Source organism: Gavialis gangeticus, unplaced genomic scaffold (assembly GCF_001723915.1).
Source record: "Gavialis gangeticus isolate Ggan-Ray unplaced genomic scaffold, GavGan_comp1, whole genome shotgun sequence".
Lineage (NCBI taxonomy): Eukaryota > Metazoa > Chordata > Crocodylia > Gavialidae > Gavialis > Gavialis gangeticus.
The window spans coordinates 1,265,402-1,290,889 of NW_017729000.1; the positions used below are offsets into that span (position 1 = coordinate 1,265,402).

General features: G+C 45.4%; 1 protein-coding gene across 1 annotated transcript in view; it reads left to right on the forward strand.

Annotated features, from left to right (window-relative positions):
* Positions 1-25,488, forward strand: part of RNF145 (ring finger protein 145) — a 58,043-nt gene that overhangs the window by 17,738 nt on the left and 14,817 nt on the right. Inside the window, exons 2-5 of the mRNA XM_019506072.1 lie at positions 2,546-2,654; positions 12,193-12,284; positions 18,542-18,777; positions 23,365-23,540. Coding sequence (XP_019361617.1) covers positions 2,546-2,654; positions 12,193-12,284; positions 18,542-18,777; positions 23,365-23,540 — 613 coding nt within the window. The remainder of the gene's footprint in view (positions 1-2,545; positions 2,655-12,192; positions 12,285-18,541; positions 18,778-23,364; positions 23,541-25,488) is intronic.

Consider the following 25,488-nt stretch of genomic DNA (forward strand, 5'->3'; position numbering starts at 1 on the left):
ACCTGCATCCATTGCCTTTGTGACCTGATCATAAAAGGCAATCAGGTTGGTCTGACATGACCTGCCCCTAATGAAACCGTGCTGGTTGCCCTTAAGCATCATCCCTGAAGCCGGCCCATCACAGATGTGCTCCTTGAGGATCTTCTCAAAGAGTTTCCCAAGGATAGAGGTAAGACTGATGGGCCTATAGTTGCCCAGGTCCTCTCTCTTCCCTTTTTTGAAGATGGGGACCACGTTATATGGATATCTATATCTAGTTAAAAATAGGTAGAGCTATATAGCTATTTACTCTGGGGCCTGGGATGTTGCATGCCAAATACCATGGCCCTTCTATTAGCTGGTCCTGGATGGGGTGAAGCAAACTAGTTAAGGGCCTGCTTTGCCTTTAAGGGACAACACTGCCCAGCGTACTTGTGGTTGCTGCTCATATGTTTGTTGGGAAAGCAGGAAGCAGGCAATAAACCCCATCAAATCCTTGTTTGCTACTTAGCTAAAGAATAGACAAAAGATGTGAACATCTGTTTGCTTTATTAATTAGAAGCATGTGGTTCACACAAAGCATCTTAATTGCTATAAGCCAACGTTATAGTGCTAGACCTCAGGCTCCATTCAATAGTTTCATTAAATTAAACTTCAAGCTCAAAGAAAGAGGGAAAAATCCAAGGACTTTATGGAAATTCATGGGGGTTCCTCTTTGAAGCATGGATCATATTCCCTGCTAAAGAGACTTTGGGAAAGACAAGTAGATAAATGTCTGACTTATGATAAGTTCAGGTTTTTGATGAATGTGTGGAAAATTATGATGAAATGCTGGTGTAAGTGTAAATATATGTGTGTGTGTGCGTGTGTGTGTGTGTGTATGTATATAAGACATACACACACAGTTATTCAAGGTGGCTTTTATTTGCTTGTCCTTACCTAGAATAAGGAAGTTTTACATGCCTGAATGGACGATTGATTGCTGGGGTGTTTTTGGGGGGCGTGAAGCTGGTTTTTTCCCTAAAAAAAAAAAAAAAAAGTTGGGCAAATTTCCAGCACTCTTCAATGGGTTTACTGTTAATGTCATTTTATAGAGATGAAGCACTAGGGGTTGAAAAGACTTAAGCAGTGGGCAGTTGAAACGAGTTGGACTACCCTTACATAAACATTTGCCTTAGTTTATGATAGCAGGCCAGGATGTGTTTCTGGGTGGCTTTACAGTAGATAATTGTGCTGCTGTTGATGCAAGGTATTACAGGATGTTTGTTCCAGAAGCTCTGTGATGTCTCGACGCTAAGCAGCCTAATAACACACCGCTCAGTCTGCAAAAATCTGCTCCAGTTAAAAGGTGGTTACCAACTTGACACAGAGCTGAGTGGATGGATCATATTGTAAGCAAGTGGCATTTGTAGCAGATCTGTGATTTTGTGTACGATGAACCTGTCCATAAAGGGTTTTTTTCTGTTTAGCTGATGGGAAATCCTTTGTTGGTGATGGGTTTCTCTGAATGGCTTCCACTGCACTGGCACTTAAGTTAGTAACCTTTGAAATGAGCATCATCAGTGCCAATTCCAGGACAGAGAGATCTGATGGAAGAACAAGCCTGGCCTGTGGCGTGCCCCCTGTCTGTCTGTGCGTGGTGTTGACTTGGGTACTTTGAGCTGAAGTGTGGAGAAGCAGCTTCCCAACTTGGCTCTATGTAGGCATTGTAATGGAGAGAGATGCGAAGGGAAGGACCAGAGTTTGTTCTTTTGAGGGCGACTAGCCAAGCTATGTTCGTGAAGAACGAAGCCATGTTTGCCCTGGGGGATTTTTCCCAGTTTAAGAGAATGCTAGTCAGCCTTTGAAGTAGCTGCCAGGGCCACAGGCAAGTGCAGGCAATGAAAGTTGCTGCTTGCTCCAGAAGAGCTTGATGCTGCATCGATTGCTGGCACAGAAGCAAGTTCCAGCAGTGCAGAGAAGGGGCGAAATGGGATTGGTCTCAAACAGTGCTGTTCAGCAGGTCTCTCTGCCTTGAAGATGGGTCATGGGAGAACACTGAAATAACAGGGCAGTTCAGTTAATATATATATAGGTTTTAGGCATGTCGTCTTTAAGGGCTCTCACACTGGTGTGCCTGTGTGGTTTTGAACGCATCGGGTAGACAGGCCAGGCAGGTGATTTCCCTCTTGTTGCTTAGGTTAATTCAGAAAGTTATTTTCACTTCTTCCAGGTGCTTCAGGGAAGACTAGGCACAAGGGCCTTTTTCTTTTTTCAAGTCTTGCAGTCCCCTCTACTCTTGTTGAAATGTTCTGGGTCTGTTCCTCTTCTGACAGGTTCAGTCTGACTGAAGCCACTAGGCCTGTGCCCATATGTGCAAGCCATGTGGTTTTTTCCTTTCTTGTGGATTGGGCAGATGCACTTCAGGGATGCTGAAGAGGTAATGCAGCTGCTTGGAGTTTAGGGAGAGAGAGAGAGACCGGAGGGATTTCAGTTGTGTTTTTATGAACAATATGAGTCTTGATCTCACTTTCTAAAACCATCACTGGAAGGTTTCATTTCTGTTTCTGTTTCCTTTCTGCTCAAGGTTACATCTTGAGTGTTGTCCTCCTGACACTACCGAGACAACACCTGGTTCAGCTCTACTTGTACTTTCTGACAGCGCTGCTGCTGTATGCTGGGCACCAGATCTCCAGGTAGGAACATGCGAAATTCTTCTGAGGACTTGGTTTTAAGAGTTGCAAATTCTTTTCATGATGTTTTTTTTTTTTTTTGCCAGTAGCAACTACAAGCAGAAGGGAAGTCTGGGTTTGTTTCCTTGTTGTTTTGGGAGGTTGTTGTTATGCTTTGTTTCCTGTTTCCTCCCCATTAGCTATCAAGAATATATCCCTGTTTTGCAAATCAGTTTACAGTGACTGTGCTCTGCCTCTGAAAGGTGTGCACAGTCTGATCCAACTCACTGAACTTAGTGGGAACCTCTCTATCGACTTCGGGGGTTGGCTCAGGGTCATAAAGCATATTATTTCCAGCACAAGGGAAACTTCTTTCTGAAGAGGAAAATGCACTGCTTTTTTGATGCATGCAATGCCTCTTGGACCAAGAAGAGAAAATGTCCACAGTGCAGCTAAGTCTGGTCTGAATCTGGCAGTAGAAACTGGTAAACCAGCAGAGCTGTAGCACCTCTCTGAGTTTCCAAAGTGTTTTATTAGAAGGAAAAACACTTTTCCTCTCAACTGGCTGGTGGCTGCATGCAAGGGAAACTGTGGAATAAAGAGCCTGGAAGTGTCCATAATTCAGTAGTTCTGATAAGAAATATTGCAGTAATAAAAACAAAAGCAGTTATGGGTTGGTTCCAAAATGTAAAGCAGCAGACAGTAAAGAGTGCTGTGACAATATAACTGTACCAGGTAAGTAACCTTTCTTTGTTCTTTGGGTGTTGCTGAATACAGTAAGCCCAAGTGAAAGCAAGCTTGCTTTCACTTAACCAGAGGGTTGGAGCCCAAAGGGGGAAAAACAACTCTTTGGTGTACTTGCTTCAGAAACTTTGTGCTGAATTGAGCCGTGTTATCTTGGAACCCAGCAGTGGGAAATATTTTAAACCACTGTGTTAAATCAGCTTGCACTAAGCGATAGGTTTGAAAATGGCGTAGAAAAAAAATGTTTCTGCAAGTGCTTTGAAATGTCTTTTGCTTAACTCTGCTGCAACAGAGGGAAATGTAAACAGAGCTTTTTGTGGTAACAGAGCTGTGTTGATACTGTGGCTGTCAGGGCTCCTCTTAATGGTTTCCTGAAAGGGTGAAGGGAAGAATTATGGCAGTGTGTATTTCCTGGGTAGGCAGGAAAAAGGCTTCCCAAGGATTTCCCTGGGAGCCCCAGAGCTTTTATAGCTACAGGTAGTTGGAGTTTTGTCCTAGGTTTTTAGAGGCTCCGATTTTGACATGTTGGACACCCAGTTCTAAGAACTCATGGTTTAAACTTTGTGGGTGGTAATGAGTTCTGCTATGACAGTTGGGCATGTTGAGCTACAACACTGAAAGCCAACCTCTGGGGCAGGGTGGGCTTGATTTAAATCAAATTGATTTCAACCACTGGTCAGAAACCCTTGATTTAATTGTTGTTTTCTACAAAAAGTGCATTCTTATTGTTTGATATCCTCTAATCATTTAACTTCTTGAAACTGCACTTTGAGAGAGAGGTAAGAGCTTGACTGTGTGTATGCAAATTTGCAGAGAGACAAGAGGGCTGCTGGGTGGGTAATCAGGGCTGTTCTCTTTCGTCTCCATATACTGCTGTTAGCAAGGATGTTATCTCTGGAGACAACAGACTCTCCCTATGCCTGAAGAAGGGTGTTTGTACCTGAAAGCTTGCAAAGAACAATTTTTCCAACTACTTAGTTGGTCTAATAAAAGAGGCCACATCTACCCAAAGAACCTCACCTGCCTATGATTTCTGGGGGCACAAATCCACAGTTTGAGAACTGAAACTCAGCATCCCAGAGATGCTTCATGGGATCTTCTAGACTGAACACTGAATGCCATTGGGTAGAGTGGTTTTCTTTAATATGTACTGATCTATAGAGGAACCTCTGGGAATCTGGCCCCTAATACAGTTCATGGTCTCTTGTGACCTATTTATTAAACTTCTAAAAAGGTCACATGAATATATTGTCTCAAATAGTATATAATTAGAATATATTGTCTCAAATAGTATATAATTAGAAGTTATAATCCCTATTCCAGGATGATATGTACTGCTGTGAACAAGGATGTTATCTCTGGAGCCACAAGCCTACAGTTTGAGAACTGAATCTAAGCATCCCAGAGATGCTCATTGAGTCCCGTTGGGTAGAGTAGTTTTCTTTAACCTTTACTAATCTATAGAGGAGCCTCTGGGAACCCTATCAGATTGGGCCCCTAATATAGTTCATGGTCTGTTGTATCCTATTTATAAAAAACTCTTCCACATGTTTACATGAATATACTGTCTCAAATAGTAGATAATTAGAAGTTATAATCTCAATTCCATGATGATATCTTTGAGCTTTAACATATCTTAAATTAAAACTGTCTTTATATAAGTTTATCTTTAAAAAAAAAAGCTTCTTAAAAAACAAAAAATACGATTATATGGAAAATATCTGATTTAAATAAAAAAAATCAGAATTTTTTATTTAAAAAAAATATTTTTATCCACTCTGCTCTGGGGTTTTGACTTCTACCCTGAAAAGAGTGTCAGAAAGGGGGATATAAACTTGCCTGGATTGATCTGGAGCTTGATTTTAATTCTGACTTGAATTCATTCTCATTTGAATGTGAGTTTTAACCGTTGTTGCATTGTAAATGGCATGATGAATGGGCGCTATCGCAGTGTTACCATGTGGCTCGCACTGTTGGTGTAATGACACCAAGCACCGTGCATCTATACAGTGCTCCTCACCAGTCACTTACCAGGAGTTCCATTTAATTGTAGGATTTCACTTTCCCTAAATTTAGTGGTTAGTTTAAGTGATAAATAAATGGCCAGAATCCTGCTGTTTGATCCTGGTTTGGGTCCTTGGTTGCTGGAAGAATAGATATGTCTTGTGCTGAAATTCTTCGAGGGAACTGGTCCATCCCTGCAGAGCAGCACTGACTGGTCTGTTGGAAGACATGTGGCCTTGTCCTCTGTGACGGGAGAGAGGTTCCCCCAGTAGCTGGGGATGGTAGTAATAAAGGAAGAGCCATTCTTGGCCAAACCCAAGAGTTTCCAAATTCGTGAGGGTCTCATCAAGACCCTTTAATCATTGAAGTGGAGCTAATGTACAGATATGCTCTGTGCCACAGGGGTTGTGGTGATGTTCTGATGGTTTTTTATCATTCGCAATTTGCAAGCTGCTTCTCTGAATACTCAGTGCAGCTGAAAGCTCTCAGGACTGCAGACACAGTAGCTTGTTAGCTGACAGGATGTTCCAGGTGAGTAACGAGGTAACACTAGAGACCTATGAACTCAGTGCCGCTGATGCACGATACCTTGGAATATGAAGCTGCAAGACTGATATCTGCTGGCACTTGTGACACTGCAAGCTATTAGGAGGTTTGAATCACCGACTATCTTTGGCTTCCAGTGTTGCTGTTTCACTTTGTGCCTTAAACCACAAGTTATTCTGAGGACTAGGGGTCAGGAGGTCTGGCCTTTCTGTTGGCCTCTGGTTTCAGGTTTCCACGTTTTATGTGATTTTTAGGGTTGGTCACTTCACTTTTTCAGTGCCTTGGTTTCCCCATCTGTAAAATGGGAGAGCAGTAACAGGGATAATGAGGATTCATTGGCTAACATTGTGTAAAGCATTTGGAGAACCCCTGAAAGAACCGATTAGTCCAAATGTAGGATATCTGACGCAGTGAGACATGGACAGTGAGAATGTTACGTGGGATCTAAGGAGCCAATGGCAAGTTGAAGTTCAGCTGGGCCGCCTTGAGAGCATGTTCCAGTATTGTATGTGTAGTTGCACAAGCCTCTCCCCCCTAACCATGACCTCGTGTTCTCTTTACTGGAAATGGGAGTGAGTAACACTGGAGAAAAATGTGCAGTTATGCCGTAGAAATGAACGGAGCATCATTCTAGCTGCTTGTTTTCCTGTTGGCTTGTGCCCGTATCTTGCATTTGGCAGACTTTTTAGAATTAAGAGGGTTCCCGTGGAGGGGGGAGACTTAGAGGGAGCCATTTGTTTTGGCTAGTTTTTTAAAGTATTATTTGTAATAGGAGGATGTCCAATGACGTGTGAACTAATTCTGTTTCTGGTGCGCTTGCTTGATGTTGGCTGAGGTGACTGGCCAGCCAGAGTCGATGCCAGTGACTTGACACAGTTGGGCCAAATAATTGCAGTCTTGTGGCAGCTGGTTACAAAGTACCTTTTGTAAATAGGGAAAGCTTTCTTGCCTTTGTAGTAATGTATAAATCCCTCGCATATCAAGCCCTGTCAGACGTATACCTTTGTTTAGAAATATAAGTTAGCTGTTGCTGGCAGCGGTTATATTTTGAGCTTGACGGCACAATGATAGCCCTAGAACTGCGCTCCCAGCCACAGAAAATCTGGCAGTCTGAAATTAGCTTTATTTTTATGTCCTAATTTTGTAAAGTAGAAACACCATTTAAGAGTCATTTAATTACCCAGAAAATAATGGTTTTGGTCTTTCATTTTCTTATGCGGTTTAAGTCAACTGAGCTGTTCTGCAGTGTAAAAGTGGGTGCTTAATACAGCTCTAACTGATCAGAATTGAGTGTGCACCCGCGCTCTTGTCAGCATCTTTGTGTGGCACTGCAGCTCTTCCAGGCATCTTCTGACTGGTGTCTCTGCCAAAAGATCAACTTCCTTGCGCTGCCAGTGTAATAGTGAAAATTCACAGCATCGATTCTCTTATCTGAATGAGCAATTAGGGTAATACTAACCTTCCAGTGCTGTGAACAACAAAGTCTGCTGGGCTTCTAGGGTTTGCTACATTACAGACCTGTTTGTTCTCATGATAACTTCTTTTCCTTCAAATGTTGCTGCAGTGGAGAAAACTGAATGCTTCATTCCCCAGTGCAGGTGCATGTACCTCTGGGTCGCATGAGATCAGTCTTGGGAATAGCACAGTCCAGGGTGGTGCATGGATCCTATGCTTGCTGATGCTCCTGTGCCAAGGCAGAGCAGTCAGAGGGGCTTCCTCAGGTCCTTCTAAGTGCTGGGACAATGAGGTGAATCCAGATGGTCTCTTCTCTAATCCATTATTCTCTGAATTATTCCGTATTCAGCGAAGTTTGTGAAGAGATCATATCTTCACAGTCGAAATAGAGATAATCCTTTAGAAAAGAAGGTGCTCAAGGAACCTGCTCTATAGAACAAGGCAGAGTGTTTTGCCCCATGCCACGGCTCATAACCAGCTTCGAGCCTTCAGGGTTCAAGTTTTGGCCTGCCCTGCAATGGACTGATAGCCGTCAAGGGATGCTCGCCTCCTGGACAAGTGCTCTGTGCAGCAGTCCTGTTCCTCCAGGACTTGGAAGTTTGGAGATGCTTATGGCTTAAATGAAGGCAACAAAAACGATTCGGGGGCTAGGGCACACGACTTACGAGGAGAGGCTGAGGGAACTGAGCTGGTTTAGTCTGCAGAAGAGATGACCAAGGGGGATTGAATAGCAGCCTTCACCTCCCTGCAGGGGGGCTGCAAAGAGGACGGAGCTGGACTGGTCTCAGTGGGGGCTGATAACAGGCCAAGGAGCAATGGGGTCCAGTTGCAGCAAGGGAAGTTGAGGTTGGCTATTAGGATGAATTTTCTCACTAGGAGGGTGGTGAAGCACTGGACCAGGTTACCCAGAGGTGGTGGAGTCTCCAACCTTGGAGGTTTTGAAGAGCCGGGTAGACAGAGCCCTGGCTGGGATGATGTAGTTGGGGCTGGTTCTGTCTTGAGCAGGGGGTTGGATTAGATGTGACCTCCTGAGGTCCCTTCCAGCCCTCCTTGTCTGTGATTTCTATGATTTCTGCTCAGACAGTCCAGAGGGTACTGTGAAGTCAGTCATGACAGAGGGAGGCCACGTGAAGCTGCACCTTGTAGACTTAACTTTTCACAGCATCTGAAGTGAGTCTGGGCTCACAGAAGCTCATGCTATATGCATCTCTCATTTAGTCAGTCTGTAAGGTGCAAATCTACACTGCCTTCTGCCTGACTTCATACCAACACTACTAACTACCTCTCTTGGGTCATGGTAAAGACGGCCTAGGTGGAAGGATTTGAAATGCTGAAGGCAGGGGGAGAAAAACAGAGGTAGAATGAGGCAAAGAGGTCAAAAGGGGCATGTGTTGCAGCTGTTCAGTAAACCTGAGGTCAGCAGTGTAGTGTCTAGGACCCGCTCCCGATAACCCAGCAGAATGGGAGCAGCCATCTGATAGTGTGGTGCTAGTTGACCCCACCACCGCCACACAAAGGGCTGTTCCCGAACCTTCACGTCACTGTGCCCTTGACCCCTCCCCGTGTCCGAAACTGAGCTCGCCCCAGAGATGGCAAGGTCGTCTGAAGCTGGCAGTCTCTCGTGAGGCTGCCCGATGAGGAAGAAGCATCTTGTTCCTGTTCTGCTCACCACAATGTGACGGCGTCTCCTGTGGAGGTGACCAGTAGCAGAGTCCGCGTGGGTCTGTGGTTGATGAGTCAGTGAAGAAGTGCCTTGTGTGTCTCCGGAAAGTGGGGGTTGGGGTGTCTCCAGGATTTTATTAAGCAGATTCTTTGCTGCGGCCTGACGTAAGGAGGCGAAGTGAGTTGCTCTGCGTTGTGATCGTGAAGTCCCTAATGGTGCCCTTGCTGTCTGATGCAACTGTGCATCCCAGGCACAAATCAGATCCAGGTTCAGCGAGTATAAGGACGGTGAAGAGCGTGCTGGCAGGCTCCAGAGCCCGCCACCTCCAACATCAGTGAAGTCCTTGGTGCTGACAGCCTCAGTGCCCCAGGTGATGGTGCTCCTTTGCTGTCCCCACCCAAAAAGGAGACGTGCCCGGGCTCAAATGCAGCTCCCGAATGGAAGGGAGGTTGTAACTGGAGAACAGAAGTGGCTTCTCCCAGCACAGAGACGTGGAGCTCTCAATTGCAGCTAGGAGCAAGAGACGTTGGTGCAAAAACCTGAGGATGAGCCGGACCAGGGGTGAGATCCACGTCACCTCTGTATGTTCCTGACGCTGTTGTCTGGATTTCTAATGTCTCATGGCACAGCGGGATCAAAACAGACAACGCAATGCATCTCGTTGCATTACAGCTTGGCTGCATTCTCCGGCACTGAACCTCAAAGCTCAGCCGATCACAGATCCGGCCCTGTCCTTGTTTTCTAACAAAGTGTGAGCATCTGCCTCAGAAGCCTGCAAGGCTGTGATGTGGAGCACCCCCCTGACTTTTGCCAGACACCGTGTGCCTTTGGCTGAGCAGAGCGGTCAGGGAGAGCAGTCCGCAGTGACCGTCTGGTGCAGCTGACATGCGTTCCCGCCATCCTGAAGGCTCCTGGCCAGTCCTCCGGTAGGATTCATGCTGTTTTATGCTCAAAGAAGAGACAGTGGCTTTTTAACATACAGTAACTTGGGCTCCTCAAGGGGTGCCTGTGCCAGTGGGCACCTCGTCCCCGTTTTGGAGCCTTTTACTGTCACTGGCTCCACACAGTGCAGGAGCCAAGGGAAGATCATGGCTTCTGCTCTTCGTTCCCCTGGCATGGGATCACAAGGAATTTGTATGCTTCCAATGAAGGCTGCTATTCAGAAAGCTCCTCTTGTGCCTGGCCTGCCTGCTGTGATGCCCTCAATAACATCTGGAGCAAGTTGCTCTCAGGAAAGTGGCAGTTCCTTTCTTTTGATGGTCCTGTGCGTTGGGGACGAGCCTCACTGGCTGCAGGTGATGTAGGAGCTACGCAGGCATCTCACATCTGCGTCTTTGTGGGTGCATCTGAACTGTGTTGCATAAGGCTGTCTTGTGACACTATCTGTTGCCTAATAGGTACACCAGGAACTACTGTGCTCTTGGCTCTTTAGAAATAGTCCACGTGGGTTGATATTAGAGCATACTGTTTCTAATAGCAAGAGATTTTTCAATTGCAGTTTGGTAAGTTAAAAAAAACAACAATGAAAGAAGCAAACCGCTAGAGTTGTTGTTTTGAGCTCTAATGGGTTGTACTCAGCTGGAGGTGTGAATCTTTTGATGGTTCACATAAAAAACAAAGGAATAATACTTGTCAGAATTACAGAGCGCGGGATCATAGAGAAGGAGGGTTGGAAGGGACCTCAGGTGGTCACATCTAGTCCGACCCCCTGCTCAAAGCGGGACAAGCCCCAGCTATGTCATCCCAGCCAAGGCTTTGTCTACCTGGGTCTTCAAAACCTCCAATGATGGAGATGCCATCACCTCTCTAGGTAACCTGTCCCAGTGCTTCACCACCCTCCTAGTGAGAGAATTTTTTCTAATATCCAACCTCAACTTCCCTTGCTGAAGCTTGAGCCCATTGCTCCTTGTCCTGCCATCTGCCCCCACTGAGAACAGTCCAGGTGAGGACAGTCACTGTGGACAGTCTAGCTTGGCGGTTCCCAATCCGTGGTATGGGTACCACCAGTGGTATGCAGGCAACTTGTCAATGGTACACGTTAACAGATGTGTTATAATTAATTTATAGGACAAAATTTTACTGGTGGTACTTAAGGTTGAACTGAAAAATTTGCTGGTGGTACGTAAGGTTGTATAGTTTTAAATTTGTGGTGTGCAACCTGTCAGAGTTTGGGAACTGCTGGTCTAGCTCCAGGCTACTTCTGGATCCTGGAGAGAGAAAAAGACGTTGTATGCAATGGATGTTGAGGCAAGAGGAATAAATTGCTCCTGTTTTCTCATGCACTTTAACTACAGGTTACAGTATAAAGAGGCCCCTGACCAACATACCTTGCATGTCTTGTAACACTTGAAAACCTGCTGTGAGTAGGCAGAGCTGCTGGGTGCCCAGAACGGGCATTTGAAGTGTTTGTTTTAGTAGTTTGAGATTGATGTCTGAATTCCAGAGACTTTCGTAAATGAGCAGGTGAATTGCTCTGCTTGGGGAAAGGTAACTGGTTTTCAGATAGGGGTAGGGGTAGGGGTAGGGGTAGAGGTAGAGGTGGGCTTTTTTCACATGTGGCTGGCACAAGCTGGGATCCTAGGATGCATCTGGGAAGAAGCAGTTGGCTAACTGTAGCACTGAGTCATATGCTGTAGTCTGCATTTAATTGAGGGAAAGGCCTTTCCCCTAAGCCTGGTTTGGTGCTGTTATCCATCATAAACGGTTTGCTTTGCCTTGACTAGAGAATCACTGCTGCATTGTTCTAGTCCATCCTGTTATTTGGACGGACTCGATGCTTTGTGCCAAGGTCCCTGCATCTATTGCAGGGTCTACTGCAGCCTACTTGAAGCGCGGTTGCTGAACCAGACGTATCATTCGCTAACGACTAAAGAATGTTTCCTCTCTCCCCACCCCTGCTTCCCCAGCCCTCCTTGCTGCACAGTTTTTCTGCAGGAGATTCAGCTTTTTTCAAATGTTTGTGCAGACATGTGTCAAGCAAAATGACCCTTTCGATACAGTGATTACATGGGTTGACACCATCGTCCCCTTTATATGTGTCGATCAAGTGCAGGGTGCATTATAGAAGTGTGTGTGCGAGACCAGGTATGTTCCTTTCAGTTCGGGCCACCTGTATCTTAATGTTTTTGTGTGTTTTCTTTTGTTCTTTAGGGATTATGTTAGGAGTGAACTGGAATCTGGGTACGAAGGGCCAATGTATTTAGAGCCTCTCTCCATGAACCGTTTCATGACCGCCTTAATAGGTAAGTGCAGATAAAGGTCTGACTGGGAGGAGTAAGTAGTTACCTCCTTATTCTTTTCTACCTGTGCATTTTCAGTGTCTGGGTCCTGAATTGTTCTTGCTATTATAGCAATGATACATATACTCCTCCATAGAGAAGGTTGGGTCTGTGCTACCTTCTCTTGCAATTCCCTGTTTTCAGGATTTATATACCACAGCTTTACCAATATATAATTTTTCTTATGGAGCTGAACTAATTTTGTGTGGGGTTTTTGAAATGCTAGAATTAAGTATTTGCTGGTTTCAGCTGCTTTTTTTTTTTGCATTGAATGAGCCTGTCAAGTAAGTTTTGCTTTGCACTTTTGATTAGAAATTACAATTTTTTATGTATAACAATAGAAATATGTTTAACTCATGCATTCAGGATGCTATGGATAGTCCAGCTGGAAAATTGCATGGCAGCTAACATTCCCATTAAAATGGTTTGTTTCCTGCAGATGCTGGGATGGTATGTATTAAGTTTAAAAGGAAATCTTTGCCTCTGACAACTTCTAAGACCCCCAGAAACAAAGTGCTGAAGAAGGAGGGAAGATTTTGAAGGTCCTTAGTCCTCAGCAGCCAGGATGGTGTGGAGGAGGACACTCTTGCTGGCATTGCAACACTTTCCCATTCAGAACTAATTCACAATGCAGAATGTTTCAGTATTTGCAGACTTTACTACGGCACTCACTAAAGTAGTTCCTTCCCCCCTCGTGTCTCACTGATAGACTAACAACTGCTCTTTGGCCCTGTTTTAGAGCATCTGTGCTGTGTCTGGAATATAGCAATAAGCAAATTTTGAGTTCCTCAGGTTGAAGGCACTACAGGGATTCTAATATTGACAAGCCCTAATGGGCTCTTTTCACTTTAAAAGCACAGAATAAGAGTTTATTCTCAGCAGTTATTTGGCTTAGGTAAATATCCCCATTTTACGTAGCCAGGGATACAGAGATAGTGAGAGAGAGAGAGAGAGGCTTTCTGCCTTGCAGGTGTGTGTACCTGAGCTTTATTGAGCACGTAAATACAATTTTAAACTTTGATTTCCAAGATTACAATTTCCCTGCAATTTAAACCTAGTCCACGCTCAACAGCTCTTTTGGTATGTGTTCTTAGAAGTGCTCTGATTATAGCAGAGGTTTCTGGAGCATCTAAAGATCCTTCTCTCCCAGAACTGGCTTCACATCACTTTTCCCCCCCCCCCATGTGATGAACTTTGACTGGAAAAAAACGTGGTAATTGTTAAAGTGTTAGCCCTGCTCTGTGCTAATGGGAGGATGGGTAAATATTTACAGCATACATTCAGGTGATGATAAAGTCCAAAATCTCACAAGACAGGTCCTCAGTTCCTCTTGCTGAGGTCTGTGGGTTCTCTCAAATGATTGAAAACTGCATCCAGCCAGCCACGTACTGTTTATGGATTCAGATACTTCCTTTCTGCTTGCCGCTGCTACAGCGTATAGCGAGAACTGAGGCTGGCTTTGCACTTTTGTGCTTGGGTTATAACTTGTAGACAGGACTCTTTCTTCCTTTGGGTTTCTTAAAGAAATACCACTAAACCTGTCAGAGCGAAATGCATCTTTTCTCTCTCGCTCCCTTTCTCCTTTTCAGGATTAAACAGTTCATTTTTATTTATCCATGTTTTGAATTTCCTAAATTATTCCTGCTCCAAACAAAAATATGACGTTAGGATTGCTGGGCTGAAGTCACCATATGATTCTTACCGTCTTAAGATTTTTATCTTCTGTGGCAAGGTGGTCCAGAGACTGCATGTATCATCCAAAGAGGCCTCTTCCTTTCATTTCCTGGTAACTGTTACCAAAATGTGATTGAGCCCTTTATCGCACTTCTGAGAGAGAACAGCTAGACTTAGCTAATGAACACTTCTGCCCAAGTCCTGCCAGGTACAGGTGGCTAAGTACAGCCAGGCAGATATTTTAAGAGTCGCAAGCAGGCTAGAGGGAGCAAATCAAACTTGCATGGGTCATTCAGCAGCACTTATACGGACACTGAGCCAGGAGTTGAAACTGTTTTGGTTGGCCAATGTGTCTCTACATGTCAGTCAGTAACAAATCATTGCCATTCGCTTTATCCATTCATGCTTTGGTTTTACTGCGCTGCCAGGCTAACAGACTCGGCCTGCCTTCAGGAATGCAGGAAAAGCAGGGGAAAGGAAGCTAGTATAAAAGAACCAGTGCTTAAGTCCATCTTTTAATCATTTCAGCACCTAATCACTCCTGCCCCAAAGTATTTACTGGTACTTTTCTCTTCCTCTTGTTTAACAAGAAAACACCCTCTGAGGGGGTGCATCCTCCTCCCTGACAAAAGCTGTTCCAGTGGGTTGTAAAGTGTAACCTCACCAGCATCAAGTGAGCATATCAGAGAATTTCACAATGTTATCATCTTCTAAAAGATTTAAACAAGCATCACATGCCCTGACTGAAGGACTCACTGCAAGGTGAAAACATGGGTCCCTGGCTCCATCATTCCCCACGCATCTTGGTTATGTCAGATGAAATTCAGCATCAATAACAGTAATATCACAGAATCATAGAAAACGAGGACTGGAAGGGACCCCAGGAGGTCACATCTAGTCCAACCCCCTGCTCACAGCAGGACCAGCCCCAACTACATCATCCCAGCCAAGGCTTTGTCTACCTAGGTCTTAAACACCTCCAAGGATGGAGACTCCACCACCTCTCTGGGGAGCCTGTTCCAGTGCTTCACTACCATCCTAGTGAGAGTTTTTCCTAATATCCAACCTCGACTTCCCTTGCTGAAGCTTGAGCCCATTGCTCCTTGTTCTGTCATCTCCCACCACCACTGAGAACAGTCCAGCTCCATCCTTTGATTCAGTCTGGCATGAGTTTGACTGCTTCAGATGCATTTTTTTTCTCTTCTTTTAATGGAAGATTTTCAGCTATGTTCCCTTGTCCACATGGCTCCAGTAGTGTCAGTCAGGGCTGGGAGGGATGAAAAGTAAGGAGAGGTCATCTGTGTCAGGCATGATCTTTGCTCTGCATAACTCGTAATCTAATCTACAATTCCCTTGAGCTGTGTTATTTAGGGGTGTTTTGGTGCTCTTGACAGCAGCTTTTGGAAAGGGGCCTTCAGTGCTCATTTCTCTCTACACGTCTGTGACTCAGTCTGACTGTTGCGCCTGGGATCACTAACACACTCCAAGTCTGCCAGGGATGATCTGAGGGTTGCCTATTGTCTATAAATGTGCTCTTGTCAGCATGTTAGCTGGGAAATTTCCAAAGCGATGTGGGTTTGGAAAATATGCCACCCACAAGACTGCCCCTAAGATGTAACCCCAGCAGCAGGGACGGACTTTAAACCCTTGCGGCTCTCGTACTGTGGTTGGTGTGGTAACCAGGGAGAATTTGTTAGCATCAGCTTTTTGGAAGGGGAATAAAACAAAGACAGCCCCATCCCATATTAGGAATGATTCGGGGGAAAACTTGACCACTTCTTCCTACTTGCAACAAATTTTCCAGTGGGTTGTGAGCTAGGAGGTTTCAGGCACTCAGCAGCCCTGGTTGGTGTATACAGAGTTCTTGAAGAGGGCAAAGTTTTTGTGGTTTTGGAGCTCAGGAGAATCACTGGAGCTAGGCTCCTTCCCACACTTCTTCCCTGCAAAGTGTTTATTTTCTGCAGGAAAATTTCCCTTGCAGAGCTTTTATAAGCATCAGATTAGTGCAGCATTCAATCAGTGGCTTCTCATTTTCAGCACATGGGTAGGTGAGCGGGTTTAAGGTTAGCAGGTAATTAGGCCTGCTTCGTTCTTCAGGGTTTTGACGTCCAGGAGTTCCCTTCTAGACTGATGATGGCATTACCATATGTTTTTAGTGGCTTTTATCAGGCAAACTCCCCTTCCCAAGTTAGAACTCGGGCAGACAAATTTAGACTCTTGCGGAGAGATTTGTCTCTGCTGCTGCCTGTGCAGAGTGGGGAGTACCTTTCATTACAGGGGCTGTCAGGGACACTTTTGCAGATTCTGTCTGAGGGGGCTGAGAATTGGCTTGAGATAAAGCGCCCCACTTATTTATTTTAGTGTCATGCCATTGTCCTTCCTACCTGCTGGCTTTCAATCAGCATTTAGATTGCAAAAGTGGGAAAAGAGATGTGGAGTATTCTCCAGGAGTAAGCTGAACAGGGACTAGCAGAGTGGTGGCACATGGAAAACCATGATAATTCCCCTCTGCTGAAGCCCCAGTAAGTGTATTGATACTGGTATTGGGATTCCTTGGTGAAGTGGGTTGAGTTGTGGTAATTAAAGCAAACCAACTTTGTAGACCTTTGAGTAACAGAAAATCAAGCAGTTTTAACTCTGGCTCTTGCAAAAAATATTTCTGAACAAAGTTCATGTGTTAGGGGCCGAGAGCAGCAAAGTGAGGAAGTCGGGACTTCTGGAGGGTGGGCCAGGAGGGTGTTTGTTCTGGTTTTCATGAATGTTAAGTAAGGCAGCACCCAATGGCAAGTCCACCAAGCTGGTTTACTGGGAATGTTGATGCTTAGTTCCTGGAAAAATATCCTTAAAATATGGGCAGAAAAAAGCAACATGCAAGTATAAATGGGTCTGGGAAGGAGTGGAAGCCTTGCAAGGCCAGCTGCTGGGATCTGGGGAGTGGCTGTCCTGGGAAGTACATGAAACTTGATGCATTCTGGGGTGGAAAATGGCTGTATGAATACTGTTATACCCCTGATAGTGGGTACAACCTCAAAACAAAGGCGTTGTGCTTCATGTGAATGGGGGCCTTTTCACTTCTGGTTCTCATTCAACTTTTGCTAGAGCTGCAGCTCTGAGCCAAGTATATCCTGTCTGGCAGAAATGAGTTAGCAAGGAGAAGGGTGAATGCAGTCAGCAGCGCTGAAATCATCAGTCATGAGTTACATGCTCCACTGACTTCACCAGCAATGGGATATATCCTTTTATAGCCGAGAGATCCTATGTTAAGCTGCCACGTTTCAATATTCACTACTTTAAAAAAAATACTGGGCTCGCTTTCTTTGCACTTGGCTTGGCTTTCCTGTCTGTACAGGACCTGCGAGATGAGCAGGTGTCTGCATGGGACAGGGGGAGCTGGGTTCTTTTACCTCCCAAACTTCCAGTTCAGCCACTTCCATTCGGAGTCAGTGGAGTCTAAAAGTGGAAAGTTTTGGTCTAACGAGAAAGTTTAAGCACGTGGAGAGGGGAGGGGTGGAACAGAAACTGGAGTTCAATCTCTGAGTTAAGTTCAAGTCAGGAGGCTAGCATAGCCTGTCATGTTCACAGTTGGCCCTGCTTGCTTCGGCCATGAGTATCGGCACTTCTGTTAGCAATAATGGCCTGTACAGGTCAGACTGAATGGAGCTGGGTTCTCTCCCAAGCAAGTCCTCTAGACTTGATACACAAGCTGGGATTGTCAGATGTCCCTTGGCAGTCATAGGCAAGGTTTTTCCAAAGCAGTGTGTGTGGCCCTAGTGCTGCTCCCAGTAAAATCCCTGGAAATCTCCCCCTGATTGAAAGTGGAGCATGAGCTCTCTTGAAAATAACACCCTGCGAGGCCTGCTCAGGTATGGTGTTAACATAGGTGGGGGCGTGCGTGATTTTCATACCTGTGCACGCATGCAGACATGCCAACTGTTCCAGCATAGTTGGTTTTAATTGGCTTAATTATCTGCTACTTGCCACCTCCTGTGGAAATTGTGAGTGGCTGCCCTCGGGCACTTCCCGAAGTCTCAGCTGCTGACCTAGATGCCATTCTGCTGCTGGCCAGGCTGACAGATCCCTCCTCATTCTGTAAATATTATTGCTCTAAAGGCCACTGGGGACCTTTTAATTACTCTTCCCTTTAGCTTGGGGAGGCATGCTAGCCGAGCAGGGCTTCAGCAGCTCACTGTAGCAGCACGTACGCATGTGTGGGTGACGTTCACCGGAAGCTGTCAGGGTTGACTTGCCCAGCAGGCCCGAGGTTCACTCCACGGTCCTTCTGTCTAGCAAACCAACACACTGAGCATGTCTTCTGCCCTTACACTGGGATGCTTTCTATAGTGAGGAACTGAGATCACGTCTGGCGTGCATCCCGAGAGAAAGGTCTTGGAGGAACTTCCAAAGAGGCAAAGGAGTCCTGGTTTCATAGCGGAGGTGCTCCCATTAGTATAGCTGTCACAGTGGTCCTGGGTGCTGCCAAGTGCTTTACCAGACAGCTAAATGGAGGTGCAAGCAACTGGCTCTAACACAGCGTGTTGTGTTTCTAGGTCAGCTGGTGGTGTGCACGCTGTGCTCCTGCGTCATGAAAACCAAACAGATCTGGCTCTTCTCTGCTCACATGCTCCCTCTGCTGGCACGACTCTGCCTGGTCCCACTGGAAACCATTGTCGTCATCAATAAGTTTGCCATGATTTTCACTGGCCTGGAAGTTCTCTATTTTCTCGCGTCCAACCTGCTAGTACCGTATAACCTGGCAAAATCTGCCTACCGAGAGCTTGTCCAGGTAAGTTGTGGGTCAAACTGGCATCTCATGTCCCCCAGCGGGGTAGTTTTACTGTGCAAGTGCGGGACTCTAAAAAGCAATGATGACAAATTATCTTCTGTGCTTCAGTTTTAGGTGTTAACATCTAGTTCTGGTTAATGCCAATATGCAGTATTGTAGCATTACTTTCTGTAACCTAGTTGCACTCCCCTCCTTAGGCCCATCCCTTTTATGTTGGTCCCTTGCTCAGGCACTCGGTATATACCTTATGGCTTTGTCATTTTTTGGTTCATGACTCTTAACATTTACTAATAAAATTCAATATGTTTAGTAAAAAGGATATCTTTGCTACCGAGACAGTGCCTTAAACCCTTGTTTCAGGCGTATAGGTTGTAGCCGTGTTGGTCTAAGGATTTCTTTGGGTAAATCTGATATCTTTTATTAGACCAACTAAAATAGTTGGAAAAATTTATGAGACACCTGGAAGAATTCCTTGAGGACAGCACCATCAAACCCTTGATATACTTAAGGTATGTTGATGACATCTTCATCATTTGGACTGAAAACCTGCAATCTCTGATTGATTTCCATCAGAAATTCAACAATCATCACCCCTCCGTCAGACTCTCTCTTAAATACTCCAGCAGCAACATTTCCTTTTTAGACACTATAATCCCTAACTACTCAGAACGGTAAAATACAAACCACCGTATATAAGAAACCCGCGGACCAACATACATATCTGTGCAGAATGAGTAATCGGCCTAAACACACCAAGAAAGCCGTAATATGCAGCCAAGCCCTCCGGTACCACCGAATTTGCACTGATGAGAATACCCATGAGTGTCATCTCACAAATCTCAAAAGGGCTTTCACCCAACAAAGACACTCCTCCAGAGAGAGAGATTTCACTTTTGAGAGAGCCACCTGGATACTATGTGCAGAATTGCTGCAGTGGAGAAAGAAAACCGCCATGAATCGCACACCACTGGTTATGACATATCACCCCTTGCTCAAACCTATATGGAAAATCCTCAAACAATTGCAACCCATACTAGAAGAAGACCCAATTTTTAAAGAGATCTTCCCAGAACCACCCATCCTAGCCTTCAAACGAGCACCAAACCTCGCCAACGTCATTACCAGAAGCAAACTTCCTATGGCCCAAAACACAGAATGGATCCAGACCATGCCATGACAAGAAATGTAAAACCTGGCAATTTATCTCCACAATAAATACGCCACACAACAGAACAATCGATATGTCTGGATCTTACATCTGCACCTCCAGAAATGTAATACATCTCATCCAGTGCACCAAATGCCCTGATGGAAAACATGTAGTAGAAACCAAACAACTGTGCACCAGAATGAATGCACACTGAAAATCCATCAAAGACAAAAATACCCAATTACTTGTGGGGGTGCATGTCTCAGAGACAACTCCGATCTCTCAGTTCTAATTCTCAAAGGGAATATACAAAACACGTTTCTCAGATAAGCCTATGAACTTCACTTCATCAACCTACTGGATACAAAAAATCATGGACTAACTATAAACATTGGATTTATGACCTGCCTAACATCTGATATCCCAGGTAACCACTCTACTATTTACCAGCTATCTTCTTATCACCAGGTCTACATTCCCTTTCCCACCCCCCACCTGTTTCTCACCTCTTGACTGCATTTTCACTGTCTGGCTTTCTTGCATACTGGCCTCTGGCTTCTATTCTGTTCCATCCAGGAAGATCACAGATCAACTGCTGACATGTCTTCAGCCTGACAGAAGGCGTTTGTACCTGAAAGCTTGCAAAGAAGAATGTTCCCAGCTATTTCAGTTGGTCTAATAAAAGATACTGCATTTACCCAAAAACCTTGCCTACCTTCACCCCTTGTTGACACTTGCCTCTGGTCAACCCGTGGGGCCAGCTCACACCACTGCTTGTGACAGATTTAAATAAACTGCTTTCACCTGTGGTCCAGAGTGTCTCCCCGTAAGCACCCATCAAAGCCCTCCTTACCCTGCATAGTGCGTAGGTGACGGGTGTGTGCAAATCTATGAACGTCCTACTGCTCTTTGGAGAAGAGACTGTCTTTTGGTTCTTTACTTGTGTAGTGTCCCAGTCCATGACTAGGTAGTGTAGGCATTGGGGTAAATGAGCTATCACAAGGCAAATCAGAAGTACTTTCTTTCCCCTCACATGATGAAAAAGATGGGGCTTGTAGCTGTTCATATCTCAATGGAGGGGGGCAGAAAAAAGAGTAAGAGAGCAGGGAAGGGGGAGGGAGTTCTTCAGCTTGCCTTCATACAGCGCTAAGAAGCAAAGGGCCAAGTCCAGCTTATAAAATACCCTTTTGACTACACTAGCCATAAATCCATGTCAAGCTGGAAGCTGCTTTTATAAATCCTGATCACCCAACACTATAAGGTACACCAAGTCACAAATATGCTCTGAGCTAATCTATCGGCTTTGGCACTAGGGTGTTTAAGCACACACCTTGAAGTGGTTTTAATTAAAAGAGTGCCAGAAAGAAAAGCTACCCAAGTGTGTGTTTTGCTTATTCTTCTAACATAACAACCAGGGAGTTAATCAGGCTGGTTACTAATCACCTTAAAGATTTGGATTTAAGTGATTTTTGGCTTGACTTGCTGATTCCTTTTGTCCTTCTAATATTCAGTTCTTGAGGGGGAAAAATGTACTTGTGCAGACTCTTCCAGAAATACTGCTCACACCAGGTATCCACTGATGCATATGCAGCTCCAGGGCATAACTTCCCGTGTGTGTCGGACAAATAGGAAGGTATTTACAACATGCTGCTAAATCTATACTAGGCTATGCTAAAGAGTAATGGAGAGCTGGCTGGAGCTAAGAGAAATGTGATTTGCTGCTGACTCTCTTTAAGACCATTTGAAGCTGAAACATGGGCGCAGGCAACAAGGACCGGATTATTATGTAGTTTAACTGCAGGCTGGAAACACAAGAACGCCTTTTTAACTTTTATCTTTAACCTGGCTGCCATGGAATTTTTTATAGTCTTGTGAAATAAATCAGGAAAAAGGGATGGGCCCAAATTCAGACCTGGCGTTACCAGTCAAGGGAGATGACGCCACTCACCCCAGGCTGGAATTTTGCTCCCGTTCTGCTCCGTGACCTGCTCCATCATGAGTCTCCTTTGCCATCACTTGTGCATTGGCCAGGTTCAGGGCTACATGTGGAGTCACAAATAATTGGCTCAAGGTACTTACAGCTGGAATTCTGATATTGCTCAAAGTAGTTTCTGGGGCAGGGAGAAAATTGGGTGAAATGAAGGTATTAGACACCTCAGTTCTTGACTGAGTTTCCTGAGCCATTCTTCCCCCAGAGGATGTCATCTGTTCATCAGTATGGTGGCAGTTACAGTTGGGGGAGAAGGGTCCTGTGAACACATGTTAACTTGTTGTGCAGCCTGTGAAACCTGTCCTCAAAAGTGATGACAGTGAGTGAGACCCAAGAGGCACCTGGGGGGCACTGTGCCAGGGTGATTCGGCGATGCAGAGATTGGGGCCAGGATTCACAGGGGCCTTAACCCTAACACAGAAGCTGCACCTCAAGCCATGCCATCTGCTTGGGGTCTAGGGCTAGAGCCACATCCTGTGGGCTGACCTCCTACTGAGCTGGTTTGCTTTTACCTCTTGTTATTGAGGCATTGAATGTCCCATGCAAAACACATCAACGATGTTAGTGCCTGTGGTGCCTCTCTGGATCTTGCCCTACTCACTTGTAATATGCAAGTTTGTTTCTGTAATACTCTTCAAGTACATCTTTCCTGGTAGGTGTTCTCCAGCCACAATGACATTAAAGACATTTTTTGGCAAAAATCTTGTTGGTCTAATAAAAGATATCACCTCTACCATGAGCCCCGATTGCTTTCTACAGCCACAATAGCATTTTTTGTCTGGGGCATGAGAAACATCGCTGAAAATACTCGAGGGAGGTAAAAGCACCTGTGAAAATATTAAGATGAGACAAATTTCTCTTTGATGTCATGGTGTTAGCCTCCTGCCACTAAGTCACAGCTTCCCAAGAGCTGCTCCAGAATCCCTTAGTATTAATGTTGCAGAGGAAGTAGTACAAACTTAAAAAGAGCTGCAGCCCAGACGGGAACAGCGGTAAACAGGAGACGTACCAACTGAAGATATTTAGCCCTCCACTGTGATAGAAGTGTGAGTCACTTAGCACCTGCCTTTATATGGAGGTCAAAAAAATACAAAGTCATAACATATTTGTCACCGATCAGCAGAACAGCTGAGTGCACTAGCACAACAGTGCCCGTGCTACAGTATTGAGTGGGTATGATTCATTAGTTGAGCAGCAGCTGTTGTGGGGGGGGAAGGTTGCAGGGATTCATGAAACCTGCAGTCTCTATTACCCTTGAGCAAGGATATAAGAAGCAGACTGTACAATAGGCCATGCCTGTGGTTTAACTTCCCTCCCCCTTTCAGGGTAGCCAATACCACACACATTGTTCGTGGCTTTGATTGCAAACCCATTGAAGAGCGCTCCTCCTTGAACATACAAGCTATGGACATAAGCACTCAACGGGTCTTGTTTCTGTCTTGCCCAGGTGGTGGAGGTCTATGGGCTCCTGGCGCTGGGGATGTCACTCTGGAACCAGCTGGTGGTCCCCGTCCTGTTCATGGTGTTCTGGCTCGTCTTGTTTGCTCTGCAGATCTACTCCTATTTCAGTACGCGGGATCAGCCGGCCTCCAGAGAGAGGCTTCTCTTCCTCTTCCTCACAAGGTAATTAAGTAGCGCGCGCGCGCGTGTGTGTGTGTGTGTGTGTGTGTGTGTGTTCCTGAATGAGTGCATGACTTCTGTCAATAGGATGCTGCATCAGCTTCGTCTCATTCCAGTTCGGGCCCTCTGTCTATCGTCATATTTAAGCCCTTGGTTTCCGGGTTAACCGAGGAAGTGCGAAGTTTCTCTCTTTCTTCGTTAAAATGGATAACGCTGCTGGTTCTGTCTTTCCGTGCAGCATTCACAGCAGTGACTAGCTTAATTTTCAGTTAACCTCCGGGGATGGAATCTGCCTATTCTCTCTTACTCTTCTCCTCTCCTGAAGTTTTAATTTTGCTCCAGACTGTGGTATTGATTGTAGCTGCTGGCACTGTGGCAGTTGCCAGAAGTGAAGGCGAAATGACCTGATCACTCTCCGCCTTGGAGGCATGGAAACTGGAGGTGGAAGCTTTTTTGGGATAAAAGGCCTCTGGATTTTATTGGCTGTTTGCAAAGAACTGGAAAGTTCTTGTCCTAAGGGGCACTGCTCAGTGTCTCTTGTCATCAGGCAAAGAGAAGATGGACCCTGGGAATGAAAGACATCACAGCCCTCCCACGACTGACTTGCTTCTGCTCGGAGCACTGTGCTGTGCCAGGTCCCACAGTCTGTGCTCCAATGATGTGTGTGTTTCAGGCAGAGAGAGCAGAGGTTTGTGTGACATGGCAGGGGAATTTATTTGCTGTGAAACCTTGTGCCTCTAGTAGAGGATGTGGCTGTTGTCACATGCACAGATCTCCAGTGCCAGTCATTGTAGTGAAGTGCGAATATCTGTTAACCGTGGGTGATCTCTGCAGGCTAAAACAATCGACGGTTGAAATGATCTTAGGTTAAAGCACAGGTTTACCCAACAACCTGGACCACTGCTGGTTCTCTGGAATTCTGCCATAGGAAGGAGAGTCTGGAGCGTGAGTGATTTACACATCAATCCACGCACACCCAGCAGAATGAGTGTTATACCTAGCAGGGGTATGGAGCGATATGCAGGAGATAAACCAGCTGCCATCTCCAGGGGTCTTGCTCAGCTTTGCTGTTTAGCTCAAAACAAGGAAGGACAAAACTTAATGGACCCACCTTCACCCCTCTGAGTCATCTTCAGGACATCTTCTGTGGATTCTTTTTGGCCATTGCTGTCATCTCTGATGGCACAAGAGCAACAAACAGAGTTCAGAAAGCGCTGTACCAGGGTGCGAAGGATAAAGACACTTTGCATTGCTGCAATAGCAAACCCAGCACTGGACAGGGGTTCTTCTGGAGAGAGAGAGCTCCAGCAGCAGTTCTCACCTCTGGCAGTAACTGATAGGGAAGTAAGGTAAAATATTATTTGTCAGGCCAGCTGATTAAGATTCTCCATGCAGTCAGAGGGCTTCACAGTAATATGATCTACTTAGCAAGATGGGGGGAAAAGATTTTCTCTGCCAAGGAAGAGAGCAGTCTCTCTGCAGGTGTGCTCTTTTATTTGCTGTAATGACTTATTTCCCAGAGCTGTGCAACTCCAGAATTCAAGCAAGCGCAGTCGGTGCATTTAATAGCAATATCAAGTTGCCATGAACGCACAGCAAGCAACAATATGCTGCCTCTGTGTAGATGTTTTTACAGGTGGCAATGATTCAGGCATTCACAAGAAATGAAAACTCACGCTTGCGGCTTCAGTATGACTCTGAACAGTCTCTAGCTCCTCCTTTGACCTTTTTAAGTTTCTCTGGGTCCCTTCCATGGCAAATCCTCTCTGCTGCCCTTCCAAATGAAGTTACCTGTAGAGTTTTAACCTTCTGACAAAGGTGCTTTATAATAGAGCCCACCAGAAGACTTGGTTACGTCGGACCAGTAACTGGGGGCTCTGCTCTGACAGCTTTGAAACAAAGCTCTCAGGTTATTCAGGTGCCTTGTATACAGCAGACCTTAGATATCGCA